Below are 13,795 nucleotides of genomic sequence, written 5' to 3' on the forward strand. Positions count from 1 at the left end.
TTTTTGCACTGTTGGGAGGGGGTATACTTTTGGGACATTTTGCAACGGACTTTAAAAAAGGAATTTCCGCTCGACGCTCATGGTATTCGGTACTTGCCTGTGGAGAGTGAGGATGGGACACCATTCGACCTCATTATGCTAATGGGCCTCCATTGTATTTGGCGCTCCAGAATGGCAGGATATCATTGCGATCCTGATGCAAGGCCTGCACGGATCTATTTTCGGGAGTGCATGCATAAGTATATTGAAGTTCAGAAACTTGCTCCTGAAGCTCCCGAGTGGCTCGAAAGAGTCGAGCCTTTGGTGACGCTTAAGGAGTTTTAATATGATGTGTTGTTAATTATTGCTCATTGCGCTCTGTAAGTGTATTTGTGTACTGTGGTTCTTGCCGAAGTCAGGCAATAAATAAAAAAAAAAAAAAAAAAGTAGCGTGGCCGAGCGGTCTAAGGCGCTGGTTTTAGGCACCAGTCTGATAAAGGCGTGGGTTCGAATCCCACCGCTGCCAAAACCTTTTTATAACCTTTCATTATAACAACAGTCTTAACTGTAAATTTCACATTACGAGCTCCACGTTGTTACACATGTGGCAGTCGTTCTCAATTGAACGTCTCTCTTGAGTCAGCATCTGCTTTGCGGATACACTGAGATCGTGAGCGTTGAATTTTTCTTTTTGCCATTAAAATTGCACGTGGAAACAGTCCAAGAGGGCGCATTCGATTTTTCTTCCTTTTTTCCAGCGTACTGCTGGAGTTTTGGTCATTTGCTTCTTAAATTTCATCTTTGTGTGCCTCCTCTGCTATTTTTGCGCTTGTTCCTCGCTTTGTTATGAAAGGAAATAAACTGTATGCTCCAGAACTGGTTACAATAGTTCCAACCTGTTACGTATAAAACAAAAATGCAAGAAAAAAAAAACAAGGACCGCCTTTAAGCGTTCGTCGAAGGAAGAATAATACGTTGCAAATTTCAGATTAATCGACGCTGTTATATTGAACGTACGGCAGTATACAGACAGCGGATTAAGAAAAAAATAATCCTTTGTAGGACTCGGCAGTACATTAATGGCCACTTTGAAGTACGGCGAACAGAGACAGTAATTACCGGGTGCACGAATTTAGGACCCTCCGTAAAGCAGACGCACCGTAGGCTGTTCCTGGTGTTTTTTTTTTAATGCTCAGGATATTTTACCAATAGTTCCAGTAATCTTTTCCTAAGCTTAATTAAACATGCCGGGCCGCTTTTTCTCACTAACGAGGGCTATCAGACTATTGAGCCGGAGTACCCGGGTCTGAATCATTCCGGCCGCGGTGGCCGCGTTTGCATAGGACCGAAACGGGAAATGTGTCCGTGTTCTGTGTGATATGAGTGCACTGCAAAGGTACCCAGATGGTCCGAATTATTCCGAAGCCCTCCCCTATAGCATCCCTCATAGTGTCGCCTACGGACGTTACACCCCACATTGTAATTTTATTTACTTAAACATAAATTTAAACAACATATATTCGATTTTCGCTTGGTGTTAAAGGAACCCTGCAACGTCAGGCATGTCATTTATGAGAACACGCAACTACATTCAACACCTTGTTAAGATCAAAGGGCAATGACGGTAATATATTAGAGCACGACAGTACAGCACAAATGCAGGCAACTCAACATTCATCCTTGAGTGGTTAAGGCTTGTATACACCCAGCCGTGAAGACTGACCCATAAGTGATATTGGAGTACGGGTAGTAAGCAGTTTACCAATTAAATTTCTGTGCATCTTATATATAGCAAGCACAATTTCAGAGATTATACTGCGAAATTTTTTTTCTAGTTGAAGAACATGTTACTGTACTAACCGCAGAAAAAAGTTCTGAGACATTATACGTTGTAATAACCGTTAGAGCACATTATTAGTAACCTAGCTGACTTGAACGTTACGCTAACGTTCGCGAAATTACATACACCATCATTTGCTATTTTTTTAAGCTAGTATAACATGCCCATGTAACTTAACGTTACTGGAATTCACACAATTTTGTAAGATTATTCTAATACTTGGTGCTGCCTGGGGACGGATGACCCCAAAATCTGTGACCTTCCATATAGCAGGAAAGAAAAACGCAGGTGGAATAAATCTGCAGGCGCCGTTTCTGCAGCTCGTAATCGGTATAGAATGTGCGCTTCTGTGTTCCATGGAATCTGTGAGCAACAAAAATGACACTGTGTTTAGAACATTCGATTTCCGCCCGAGATTTAACGTATAGCGCCTAAATAAACAGTAAAAACAACAATAGAAAATATATACTAGCACTGCCCGTAGAGTTGCCCATAGAATTAATAGCATGTATGTGCTTCTGGCGCTCATTTTACGGTCCCTAAACTTTGCCTACAACTAGCGCGGGAATATACAGGATGCTTCACCAAAGACATTACACAATTTTTAAAAATGCACTTTTTTAGTTGTGAGAGCGCTTTTCTCGGCATAGCATTGTCAGAGCTGCAGTAGATGGGAATACAGCTAAGATATGCTAACTAGCAGGCTAATTAATTAATATTATTACGGGGGGTTAGCCCAGCGTGGCAGACGGTACAGGCCACAGTCAGAAGGCACACCGAGCTAAATCACTCCAGCACAAACTGCCACGTCCTCGTCGTCGTTCACTGCCGAACGTCCCAAAACAACGTCGTCTTCTCCTAGCAACTATGCACCGTAACACTACCCCCCCCCCTCCTCCGCCGGGCGGAAGGAAGCACAGTCCCTGGGTGTCCTAAGATGGTGGGTTTGGATGGTAGGGCTTAAGACGGGCGACGTGTACGAGCTGTGTGGAGGAGGCCACACGAGGAGTGTGGGGTTGCAGGGGCGCGATCTCGTAGGTGACATCGCTCAGTTGCCGCAAGACGCGGTAAGGACCCACGTAACGAGGCAGCAACTTCTCACACAGGCCCACACGACGCGCAGGGAGCCAGAGGAGTACGAGGGAGTCGGGAGGGTAATGGGCGTCACGGTGATGAAGGTCGTACCGTCGTTTTTGAGCCACTTGTGAAGCGTCGAGGCGATCTCGAGCGATTTGGCGGGCGGCGTCAGCTCGGGCAATGGCGTCACCAGCGTAACTGCTGGTACAAGGGTCGTGAGGCAGGAGGCTGTCGAAGGGTAGCAACGGGTCGCGGCCAAAGAGCAGGTAGAAGGGAGAGTAGCCGGTGGTATCGTGGCGTGTGGAATTGTAGGCGAACGTCACGAAAGGCAAGCTGACGTCCCAGTCTCGATGGTGGTCTGAGACATACATAGACAGCATGTCCGTCAGGGTGCGATTAAGACGCTCAGTAAGGCCGTTGGTCTGAGGATGGTAGGCCGTCGTGAACTTGTGGCGGGTAGAGCAGGAGCGCAGAAGGTCGTGGACCACTTTAGAAAGAAAGCAGGGGCCGCGATCCGTAAGCAGTTGACGAGGAGCGCCATGAAGTAGGACGACGTCATGGAGAAGAAAGTCGGCGACATCGGAGGCACAGCTGGTAGGGATAGCGCGCGTGATAGCGTACCGGGTAGTGTAATCGGTCGCAACGGCAATCCACTTGTTCCCGGATGTTGATGGGGGGAAAGGACCAAGCAGGTCGAGAGGTACTGGGATCGATACCCAGCACCTCCACCAAATATTACGGGGGGTTAGCCCAGCGTGGCAGACGGTACAGGCCACAGTCAGAAGGCACACCGAGCTAAATCACTCCAGCACAAACTGCCACGTCCTCGTCGTCGTTCACTGCCGAACGTCCCAAAACAACGTCGTCTTCTCCTAGCAACTATGCACCGTAACAATATTACATAGTTAACTTTTTAACTATTACTGTTGGACTCCTTAATTTTGACAGGCGTGTAGCCCACCGTAAGAAATAACCATATCGGTTTTAGAATTTCGAAAACGCGGTTACCATCGGCACTGCGGCCCAACAAATTCTGGTAACATAGTGCAAAAGTATATGCGCTTTAAAGAAGCTTGCAGGCAAAGCAACCTCTCCAGTGCACGTAATTCGTCGAAATAGCCAAAATTTGTTGGGCCACAGCGCCGAGTAATTGCGCTTTCGAAATTCTAAAAACTGATATGGTTATTACTTACGATGGACTACATGCCTCGCAATAGGTTGGTTGGTTTATGGGGTTTAACGTCCCAAAGCGACTAAGACTATGAGAGACGCCGTAGTGGAGGGCTCCGGAAATTTCGACCACCTGGGGTTCTTTAACGTGCACTGACATCGCACAGTACACGGGCGTCTAGAATTTCTCCTCCAAAGAAATTCCAGCCGCCGCGGCCGGGATCTAACCCGCGTCCTTTGGGTCAGCAGCCGAGCACCATAGCCACTGAGCCACCGCGGCGGCTTACATGCCTCGCAATAATTAACGAGCCTAACAGTAATAGTTAAAATGTTAACTATGTAATATTAGTTCATTAGCCAGCTAGTTAGCATGTCTTATAGCTGTATTCTGATGTACTACACCGCTGACAATGCTATGCAGAAAAAAAAACGCTAGTGTAACTCAAAAAACCTATTTTTAAAAGTTGTATAAAGTCTTAGTTATGTGCAACACCCTGTATATGCGTGTAAACACCAAGCAGACACGTCGACACACCATGTGACCCGAAAACCCGTTTATTTCCTTTACGATACGACTTGGCTGGAACATACGGCCACGCATGCATACGTGTACAACACACCCATAAATGTGGACCTCACAGTCATGCAATCAGCCCAGTTCCTTCCACCACCCGAGACAATGTAGGAACACTCATGCAGGTGTTTATTAGCGCGGACAAAATAATGCAGAACACGTAGTACCGCTTCTGAGCGATCCCGATCTGCCGTGGGTGCGCGGATATCGCAGCTTCGCAAAGCTTGCAGAAGGTAATTCTGTCCGCTATAGTACACGCGCGAACAATATCAAAGGGAACACCTTATATGCGTACAGTACCGGACTATACTTCCCAACGATGAGCGCAAAGCATGCTTCTGTTTTCTTCTGTCCAACTTTTCTCCGGTCAAACAGTTCCTTTAAAGGAACTGTTCCACGCTCCAAACGGAAGTGATAATAAATATGGTTCTCTAGCTTGTTTCCTGTCATATTCGTTGAGCTTGCGCGTGCTCCGCGGATACTTTCCCTCTATCGCCGCAGATTAGATTAGCGCGACAGCACACGTCGTCCGTCTCCAGAAGAGTAGACAGCTCTCGCAGGAGGGCGCAGTTGTGCATGGTGTACTTTAGTGTCTCTAGTGCACTTTGCAATTTTATACAAATTTCGCATATGCTTCCACCTGCACTCTAAACAGAAATATACCTTTATGGGAGTAAAAAAAAGGGAGTAAAGTTGTCATCTAGCACACACCCTTGCGCTAGAGGACAAATTTACACCCTTTTTTACTCCATTCTGTAGAATGTGGAGCATATGCAGGAACTTCAGTACTTTGTAAGTACTTTGAGGAATGAATTCTTTTCGCCCACAAGTACAAGGACACATATACGATCAGCTGACTAGATATCATTATATATGCTTAAATATATATGTGGATGAGCTGAAAATGGCGTGGCTGCGCCAATATGAGCAAATTCGAGTCTTGTGCCTACAGATGCAGCAGGTCAGGTAGCGCTTGGCTCGCCGGACTAGAATGCATTTTTCTTTTCGTGCAGACGTATGCGACCCCTCCCATATCCGGCAGGCTGCCTTGTCTCCCGACCATTGTTCCATTTGCGCTTCAGGCAATAAGTTTTATGACTCACGTGACCCCCAAAGCCGGTAGATTAAGATTTCACGAAAGTCCACGTTATCACCATGAAAAGCAAACGCTCTTCATAGCCAAACGTACTGTTCGAACAAATACCTTTGGTCACAGGAAACACATTAATTGCATATTCCGCAAAATATGACCTTTCTTTAACCGAGCCCTAGTGGCAACAGTTTTTCAATCATATCGGTCGTGACGTTCTGCTCCAAAATTCCGCCGTGACCTGCTCCCGATTAGCGCGAATTGGAAGTAGCCTTGTAGCTCCGAATTTAATCGTCGGTGCGTTAAAGCAGAAATAGAAGTTTACCTTTTTTAGATCCGGAGAAACAGTTGCTGGTTTACAGCATGCTTGTGAGCGTATTTCGCAAGTGGCACGCTTAAAGCGAAAGTTTTGTTGCGCTAGTCTAGAACCTCATCAAGATCTGGTGCTCTGACACGAAGCTCGGAGGCTAGCTGACTGCCGCGCCACTTGCGGCACGCAGACAAACTGCTGAGCGTTGTTCAAAACACGGTTATGGTTGCAGGCCACCTTCAACAGAACGCTCATAGGCGGCGCTTTCGTCTGCTAACTTTTAGGAACCGATGGCAGGCCGTGCCCGGATTTCAATTCGGAGTCTCGCACCAGAAATGTCTACATAAATCAACGATATAAATGACCCTGCAGATGACAGAACTCAAGAGGTATGCCATTCTTCGTCCGCCTCACTAAGCCTAACAGCCCTTGCAGACGAAGAGTTGGTTCGAGTAGGCAGGTGGGATGAGTTAATTCGAAGAAACGTTGAGTCGTGGATGCGAGCGGACGATGGGTTCCCGAACAAACACGTAGGCTGTCAGTCAGGAGTGTTTGGTCTTCTTTTGCTTGCGGACGTGGTGGAGAGATAGTCGCTCGGCAAGCTGGTCGTTTTCGTCTGATTCGTCTTCCCGACGGCAGGCCCAGATGAAGTTGCATGCGACCAGCAGCCAAATCATAGTGAGCGCTGAAAAGATAAAAAAGGAGAGCTAGAATCAGCCTAAGCCCCAGTTAACGCATGCTCACAGTGGCGCCGGGGTTACCGGTTAGTGCTTACATAAAGAGTTGGAGATCAAATTTTGGTTGTGTTTACTTCTGCAAAAATTAATGCGCAAAATATTATAAGACATGGAACATTAGCTTCGCCTACGCCAGGCAAGTAATTTAAAACTGATTTTTTTTCTCTCACGCTTTTCCGATTACAACAAGCGAACGATGGCTACGACGTCAATGTTAACTGCAGGTAACATGCATAAAAACTGCGATATTTTAGCTGCTCGTTAATTCATTGACATTACACCTATTGGTAAAGGGTGGCCTAAGAGCTGGAGTGAATTAATTAAAACGACGAAGCAGCGGTTATATATCGCACGTTTTTTGTGTCACGTGACCTGAAGTCGACACATACGGGATAGCCACCCCTGCCATTATTGCTGTTGATCCCAACACCAAATCACAAGGGAGAAGACATTAAATTATAAATTATTTACCGGCAGAAGGCGAACTGCGCGTGGTTACCTATACGAAGAATTCCAAAAAAAGAAAGCGCAACTAATTTAGAGCATGTACTCCTTTAAATTGCGTAAGACGTGCTCTACACACAATAGAAGTCTGAAACTGAGCGCTAGATATGCATATGAAACCACTCTATATATGAAAATATGCGCTACAAAGCCCAATAAAGAGACGTGAAAGGAACTGGAACCTTATCACATATTGAAAGTCACCATTACAGCATTCTTCTTGGAAAATAGGAGAATAATGGGCCGGCTGAACTATACTGACGCTATACGTATGGCTCTACATATCAAGTACAAATTATCCTACGCTGTCCTGTTTTCAACGAGCGGAAGTCATTACCATTATTACCCAGACCAGTTGTGAAGCTAACGCGTCATACAGAGAAGTGCTGCACAGCTCGAGAAAAACACTCAGTTAACTAATGGTACAGAACATCCTCAAAAACACGAAAAATATACAAAATGAGCATTGGACAAAAATTTCGCCAAGTGGTTCAGAGGCTATGAAAGCGAAGACGATTCCGGACACTTTTGGACACGCCTTCAACTCGATCTATAGGCTGCTGCACGTGGTCATACATGCCAGCCACGTATGACATTATGCATATAATTATGTATATAACTGTGGACAGAACAATTATATACAATTATATGCAATATATAGGTTGGACCTGCAGCGTTAGGATAACTATAAATTAACGACAAATTATAAAGAAAGGAAAACAACATAGATACCACCAGTTCGGTTGGGTTAAGACAACTAAAAGCGCGAGAGAATCAATTGAAGGTGCATCCGCCGCGGCGCCTCAGTGGTTATGCCGCTCGGCTGCCGACCCGAAAGACGCGGGTTCGATCCCGGCCGAGGCGGTCGAATTTCGACGGAGGCGAAATTCTAGAGGCACGTGTGCTGTGCGATGTCAGTGCACGGTAAAGAACCCCAGATGGTCCCTCAAAGCCTGAGTCGCTTCGGGACGTTAAACCCCCGAAAACTAAACCAAACCAATTAGAGGTGCCGAGTGTATAGTTACATACCACTCAGCAATATGGGAAACAATGCAGCTCCGCCTTTGGATATGGAACGGTGCATGAACGCTTCGTTGCCGAAATAGCCGAGGTATATGGCCAAGGAGCACACTGTCATTGAGAAGATCCTGCAAAGAAAAAGGCAACAACTGCGTGACATGGGTCGCACAACTGATATATGTATGGCTTGTGACGTCACGGACGCCATGATGGCCCATCAGGCACAGCGTCCGCCAGGCCGCGGCCACGGTGCAAGTGGGATAAGCAGATTAGACAAATGCACGGACTTGTTGTGCTCCTAGTTCATCAACATGGCGGCCACTGACGTCGCTGCAAGCCGTCTGCAAAAATTAGAGAGGAAGAGAGAAAAATGAAGGAGTTATGGCCGTACGGCGGCTCCTCAAGAAAGATGCTGCAGTGAAGAAATAGCACGGCATTGAATATCGACCAGAAGCCAAACGTCCTTTCCATCTCTGGGCATCCTGGAAGACCTGCGGGAGAGACGACATTTTCGATGCGTTTATTTATACTCTATAGGCTTCATCATTCATTTACAGATCTAAAAAGGTACGCGCAGAGTTCCACACGTAACTTTTTACGAAACATCACTGGGAAGATGATTAATAGAAAGGCACGTACAAAATGCCGGCTACACTTAGTATTTTCAAGATAAATTACAGACAGTACATATATTTACGGCATCCCTACAAACCAAACGACATTGAAGGGTAAAGGTGAGGGTCCTTCTCGCCCTACAATGATTTAGAGCTTGACGGGTCTCATTAGCGTCCCCTGAACGGCTCAAAAGCGAAACGTGTGTCCGGAAGCTTTTGACTAAGACTGTGTACATATATGTCGCACTGGCTGTGTTCTGTATAGGTAACAAAGTAGTGTGCCTTCGGCGTGATATGTCTGTATTGTACAAATAATTTATCTTTTTTTTATTCTATTCTCGACTATTAGTTACTAAACATGCTTCATGCGCGGTATACGAGGGATATATACAGTTCCGTAATTTGATCACTGGCTCAAAATATATGACTGGGTTATTTCATAGTCCGATCAAACCTTAGAAAGTAGAATTAAAATTCCATTTTAGAAACTAAAATTTTGATTAGAGCAAAGAAAAATCAAAGAGCAATTCTTTTGGGAGAAACGCACCCGGACTGTCCGGCGCTGAATATGACGTTATGGTAAACACCATCACTGATACCAACCAATCCGAACCGATGATTTGTTCTACAACGTCCGAGCTGTTAATTAAACCCCATTTTACAAAAAGTAATGTATTAGCGCTTCTGAAATTGTGTTGCGGCTTCGATACCGGTTCAATGACCTTCGCACTATCAACGTAAACATGGAGCTCCTGCGACTCATGCTTCACTGCTCGATAAATTGCCTTTGAGGAGAAGCCCACTTAAGCAGCCAAATCGGCACTTTGATGCATGCGCCCGAAGCTTTAGAAGTATTTTGTTGCGAAACTGCAGGCACAGTCTTGAGAAAGTGACCAAATTCAGGTGCAGAAACGAGTGAGAAAAGAAGCTTACCGTCGGCGGCTTTGAGCTCAGTGAAGATCCTCTGTTGTAAGAAGTTCTCCTCCCACAGGCAACGAAGGCCTGTGCCTAAATTTGTGAGCGATAAAAACGCCAGCCAACCGCGTAGAGGATGCACCACCCAATGCGTCATCTCACTCGCTCTAAATTGCTGAAATTGCGACAACCGCAACTGCAAAGACTGAAAAACCCTGCCACACAGCGAGCAGCGCAAACACAAGATTTATTTTGTTATGATACATGGACTAATGATACGGCGTATTTCCCTGAAGTAAAATGTGTCTAGCGCCACAGCGCGAATAGTTCCTAACCTGTTTTTTTTTTCTCACATAATTATTTTCGTTTAACTATAATACCCAACTTATTAAAAACAAAAATATTTAAGTTATAATACAGTTGCAAAAATACTGAACGTCTATGAAAAACCAAATGCAACCACTTTAAATATTTGGTTGCTAAACTTAGCGAAGTAGTTGTTTTCAATCGGCAACACTGCCAGACAAAAGTTGATTAAACGCATTGACCTCCATGATTAAACGAGTGCGTCGACTCTTGCGGCGCCGCTGTGAAATTTATCGCCGTTAAGCGGCAGCACCAATCTAGAAAGCGGAGAAAAATGTGGCCCTGTGAGTTTTGGCCACAGTCATGGAGGAAGGTGTGACCGAGTGAGGTTAGGTGGAGAAAAATAGGTGAGAGCAAGGACGACGGAGGGCAGAGTGGGTGAGGAAGTAGTGAGGAGGAGAGATCAAGGCGCACAGGTTGAGGTCGAGTCTCGCCGGGGCATGTTTCGGACTTCTACAATTAAAATTTTGTGTCGTCAAGAAATAACAATCGAAGCTTTTGTCTCTAATGGAGGTTTTCACTAATTAGTTAGGGCGGGAGGGTATTTCTGCAGGTCATAAGTGGTCTGAAGTTGACGGACGGAAAGGACGATAGGCGAGGCTGTCGGTGCGCCTCTGAATACAAAAGTTGCCGGGAGAGCGCGCCATCTGTCCGTACCGCGGAGGAGTTGAAAATTGAAACGGCGGGCATGCTGGCGGTGCGCCTCTGAATACGAAAGTTGCCGGGAGAGCGCGCCACCTGTCCGTACCGCGGAGGAGTTGAAAATTGAAACGTGTGTTGCGTTGCAAACTTCCCTTCGCGACGACGGCTTCCGAGCTGCCTTCGGCGCTCTCTTGTGTGTAGTCTTTCATGCAAATAAAGCCCAGCGCAGCAGTTCAAGTTTGTTTCTTTGTTTTATTTCTCACCTTCAATTCAAATTGTCATATTGCTCTGGTGCAGAGAAGGCTTTTGAACCGAAGCGATGTCAGCAAGGGCGCTGGCTTTGTTTGGAATCTTGTAAAGCATTTTTTCCTTTTCTTAGTTGTTATGTACGATTTGTTAAAGGGGTAGCGACACAAAATTTAGAACGCAAACAACAAATATAATTTGTTTCATGGGCGTAAGAAGTTTTAGTTGTAGGCACTGAGTGGAATATATATATGACTTTTAATGTTGTCCGAGCTGCCGCTCGGTATTTCCATCCACATCGAATGACGTCAGTGTGCACTTGCCTCAATTATTGCCACGTCACTGAATACAGTGGTTGTTCACCAGAACAACCAGTGCTTCCTGGCTACGCCGGTGCCACTAGGAATGTGGAAGCCCAGGTTGGTTGGTCGACCGTGGCTTCAAGGAACTTTAGCGCTGGTGCCCATTTAGGCTGGCACAGAATCGTTTGCACGCTGCGCACTGGTGCGTTTAGCTCATTTTCATGATCACTAGGCCCCTAGGCCTCTTCCAAGGCAAAAAAAGCGGACACCCGTAAACATTTGTGCCCGTACTCCTGCAATGCCTAAAGTGTTCGATGTATAATTAGAGTGTACCACTCCCCATTCCTGTGACTGCCTTTAATTTGGGCCCTCACTGAGCACAATAGAATAAATAAAAGAAAAAGTTCTACTATATATCTTTCAGCGGGGTTGTAATGAGCAGCGCTAAATACGAGGAGCAAACAGGACGAGAGCTGACTCGAAACTAACGTTTATTGAGGAAAACAAAGCCAAGCAGCACCAAAACCACACAATCATCACAAACCAAGCAACCATGTCATGACAACCATGTCCTGTTCAAGAAATCTAACCTCATTATCTGTTTGGAAGGGTCACTGACACATTCTTCCCCTAATCGCATGATATGTCTGGCCTCAATGATTTCCCGGTTGACCTTTGCCGTGTGGGCATCTAAAATAACTGTCTGTGATAGGAAAGGATGGCAGCATTTAAATCCCTATCCTGCTGAAAAAAATTTGTATGATGCGATAAACCCAAACAGCTTCTCATACAAATATCATAGACTTATCATATAAATCATAGAAAATTATCATACAAATGTCATACATTTCTGTAAAATCATACAGTCATCATAGAGATGTCATAGAATACCATATAAATTGAATGATATATCATACAAATGGTATGATATGTTATGATGAAGTCTCTATGAGGTTATTGCATCGTAGAACTTTTTTCAGGAGAGTTACAATGCGTAACCATATTTTACCCCGTAAAATCTTTAGTGATCTCTCGTGTTCCCGTAACCCAAATTCAATACATCTGCTAGTTTTACCCACATACACTTTGTCACAAGGTAACAGAATTCTGTATATCACACCTGCTGTATATCACACCTGTAAATCACACCTGCTTGAAGCATACTCATGCTTCATCCGACAAGTGTTTCTTTCCCGAACCTTTTTCGCTCCTTTGTTCTTAACCATGCTACATATTTTCGACAGCTTATTTGGTGCTGAGAAGACCACACCAACATCATACCTTCTGGCCACATTTTCGACAACTTATTTGGTGCTGAGAAGACCACACCAACATCATACCTTCTGGCCACATTTTCGACAACTTATTTGGTGCTGAGAAGACCACACCAACATCATACCTTCTGGCCACATTTTCGACAACTTATTTGGTGCTGAGAAGACCACACCAACATCATACCTTCTGGCCACATTTTCGACAACTTATTTGGTGCTGAGAAGACCACACCAACATCATACCTTCTGGCCACATTTTCGACAACTTATTTGGTGCTGAGAAGACCACACCAACATCATACCTTCTGGCCACATTTTCGACAACTTATTTGGTGCTGAGAAGACCACACCAACATCATACCTTCTGGCCACATTTTCGACAACTTATTTGGTGCTGAGAAGACCACACCAACATCATACCTTCTGGCCACATTTTCGACAACTTATTTGGTGCTGAGAAGACCACACCAACATCATACCTTCTGGCCACATTTTCGACAACTTATTTGGTGCTGAGAAGACCACACCAACATCATACCTTCTGGCCACATTTTCGACAACTTATTTGGTGCTGAGAAGACCACACCAACATCATACCTTCTGGCCACATTTTCGACAACTTATTTGGTGCTGAGAAGACCACACCAACATCATACCTTCTGGCCACATTTTCGACAACTTATTTGGTGCTGAGAAGACCACACCAACATCATACCTTCTGGCCACATTTTCGACAACTTATTTGGTGCTGAGAAGACCACACCAACATCATACCTTCTGGCCACATTTTCGACAACTTATTTGGTGCTGAGAAGACCACACCAACATCATACCTTCTGGCCACATTTTTCAAATTATTAAGGCTTTTTGACGGACTAGTTGGTGCATATTCATATTTGAAAGGCTGTGCGCTAAAAAGACGTTCATAGGAAAAAGGATAGAAACGACAGGAAAGATTATGTCAAATTATGTGACAAGCTATGTACAGTCTTTGTCAAAAGTAACCAGGTTGCATGGTTTGCTTTTCATTCGCATAGTAGAGCCCTTACGGCTTCCCTAGAGATCAAAAAGTCCTTTGACAGTGAGGACAGGGGTCCTTCTTACCATACAGAGATTTAGAGCTTGAGGGCTAGCA

General features: G+C 45.1%; 1 protein-coding gene, 1 long non-coding RNA gene and 1 other non-coding gene across 3 annotated transcripts; 2 read left to right on the forward strand and 1 right to left on the reverse strand.

Moving 5' to 3' along the window:
• The first annotated feature begins 424 nt into the window (after positions 1 to 424).
• Positions 425 to 505, forward strand: TRNAL-UAG (transfer RNA leucine (anticodon UAG)). Its single transcript has one exon. It is a non-coding gene; the product is annotated as a tRNA-Leu (tRNA).
• Positions 506 to 4,605: 4,100 nt separating this feature from the next.
• Positions 4,606 to 10,148, reverse strand: LOC149332933 (uncharacterized). The gene is made up of 4 exons (XM_089558478.1): positions 9,849 to 10,148; positions 8,693 to 8,792; positions 8,311 to 8,429; positions 4,606 to 6,725 (listed from the first exon to the last, which is right to left on the reverse strand). The coding sequence occupies exons 1-4, from the start codon at positions 9,985 to 9,987 to the stop codon at positions 6,583 to 6,585; spliced, it is 501 nt and encodes a 166-aa protein (XP_089414604.1). The 5' UTR covers positions 9,988 to 10,148; the 3' UTR covers positions 4,606 to 6,582.
• A 752-nt stretch (positions 10,149 to 10,900) lies between these two features.
• On the forward strand, positions 10,901 to 13,795 carry LOC149332934 (uncharacterized). Its single transcript, XR_016285270.1, has 3 exons — positions 10,901 to 11,075; positions 11,451 to 11,588; positions 12,631 to 13,795. It is a non-coding gene; the product is annotated as an uncharacterized LOC149332934 (long non-coding RNA).

The sequence above is a fragment of the Amblyomma mixtum genome, chromosome 8 (genome assembly GCF_055824585.1).
Source record: "Amblyomma mixtum isolate Tamu chromosome 8, ASM5582458v1, whole genome shotgun sequence".
In the NCBI taxonomy this organism is placed as follows: domain Eukaryota; kingdom Metazoa; phylum Arthropoda; class Arachnida; order Ixodida; family Ixodidae; genus Amblyomma; species Amblyomma mixtum.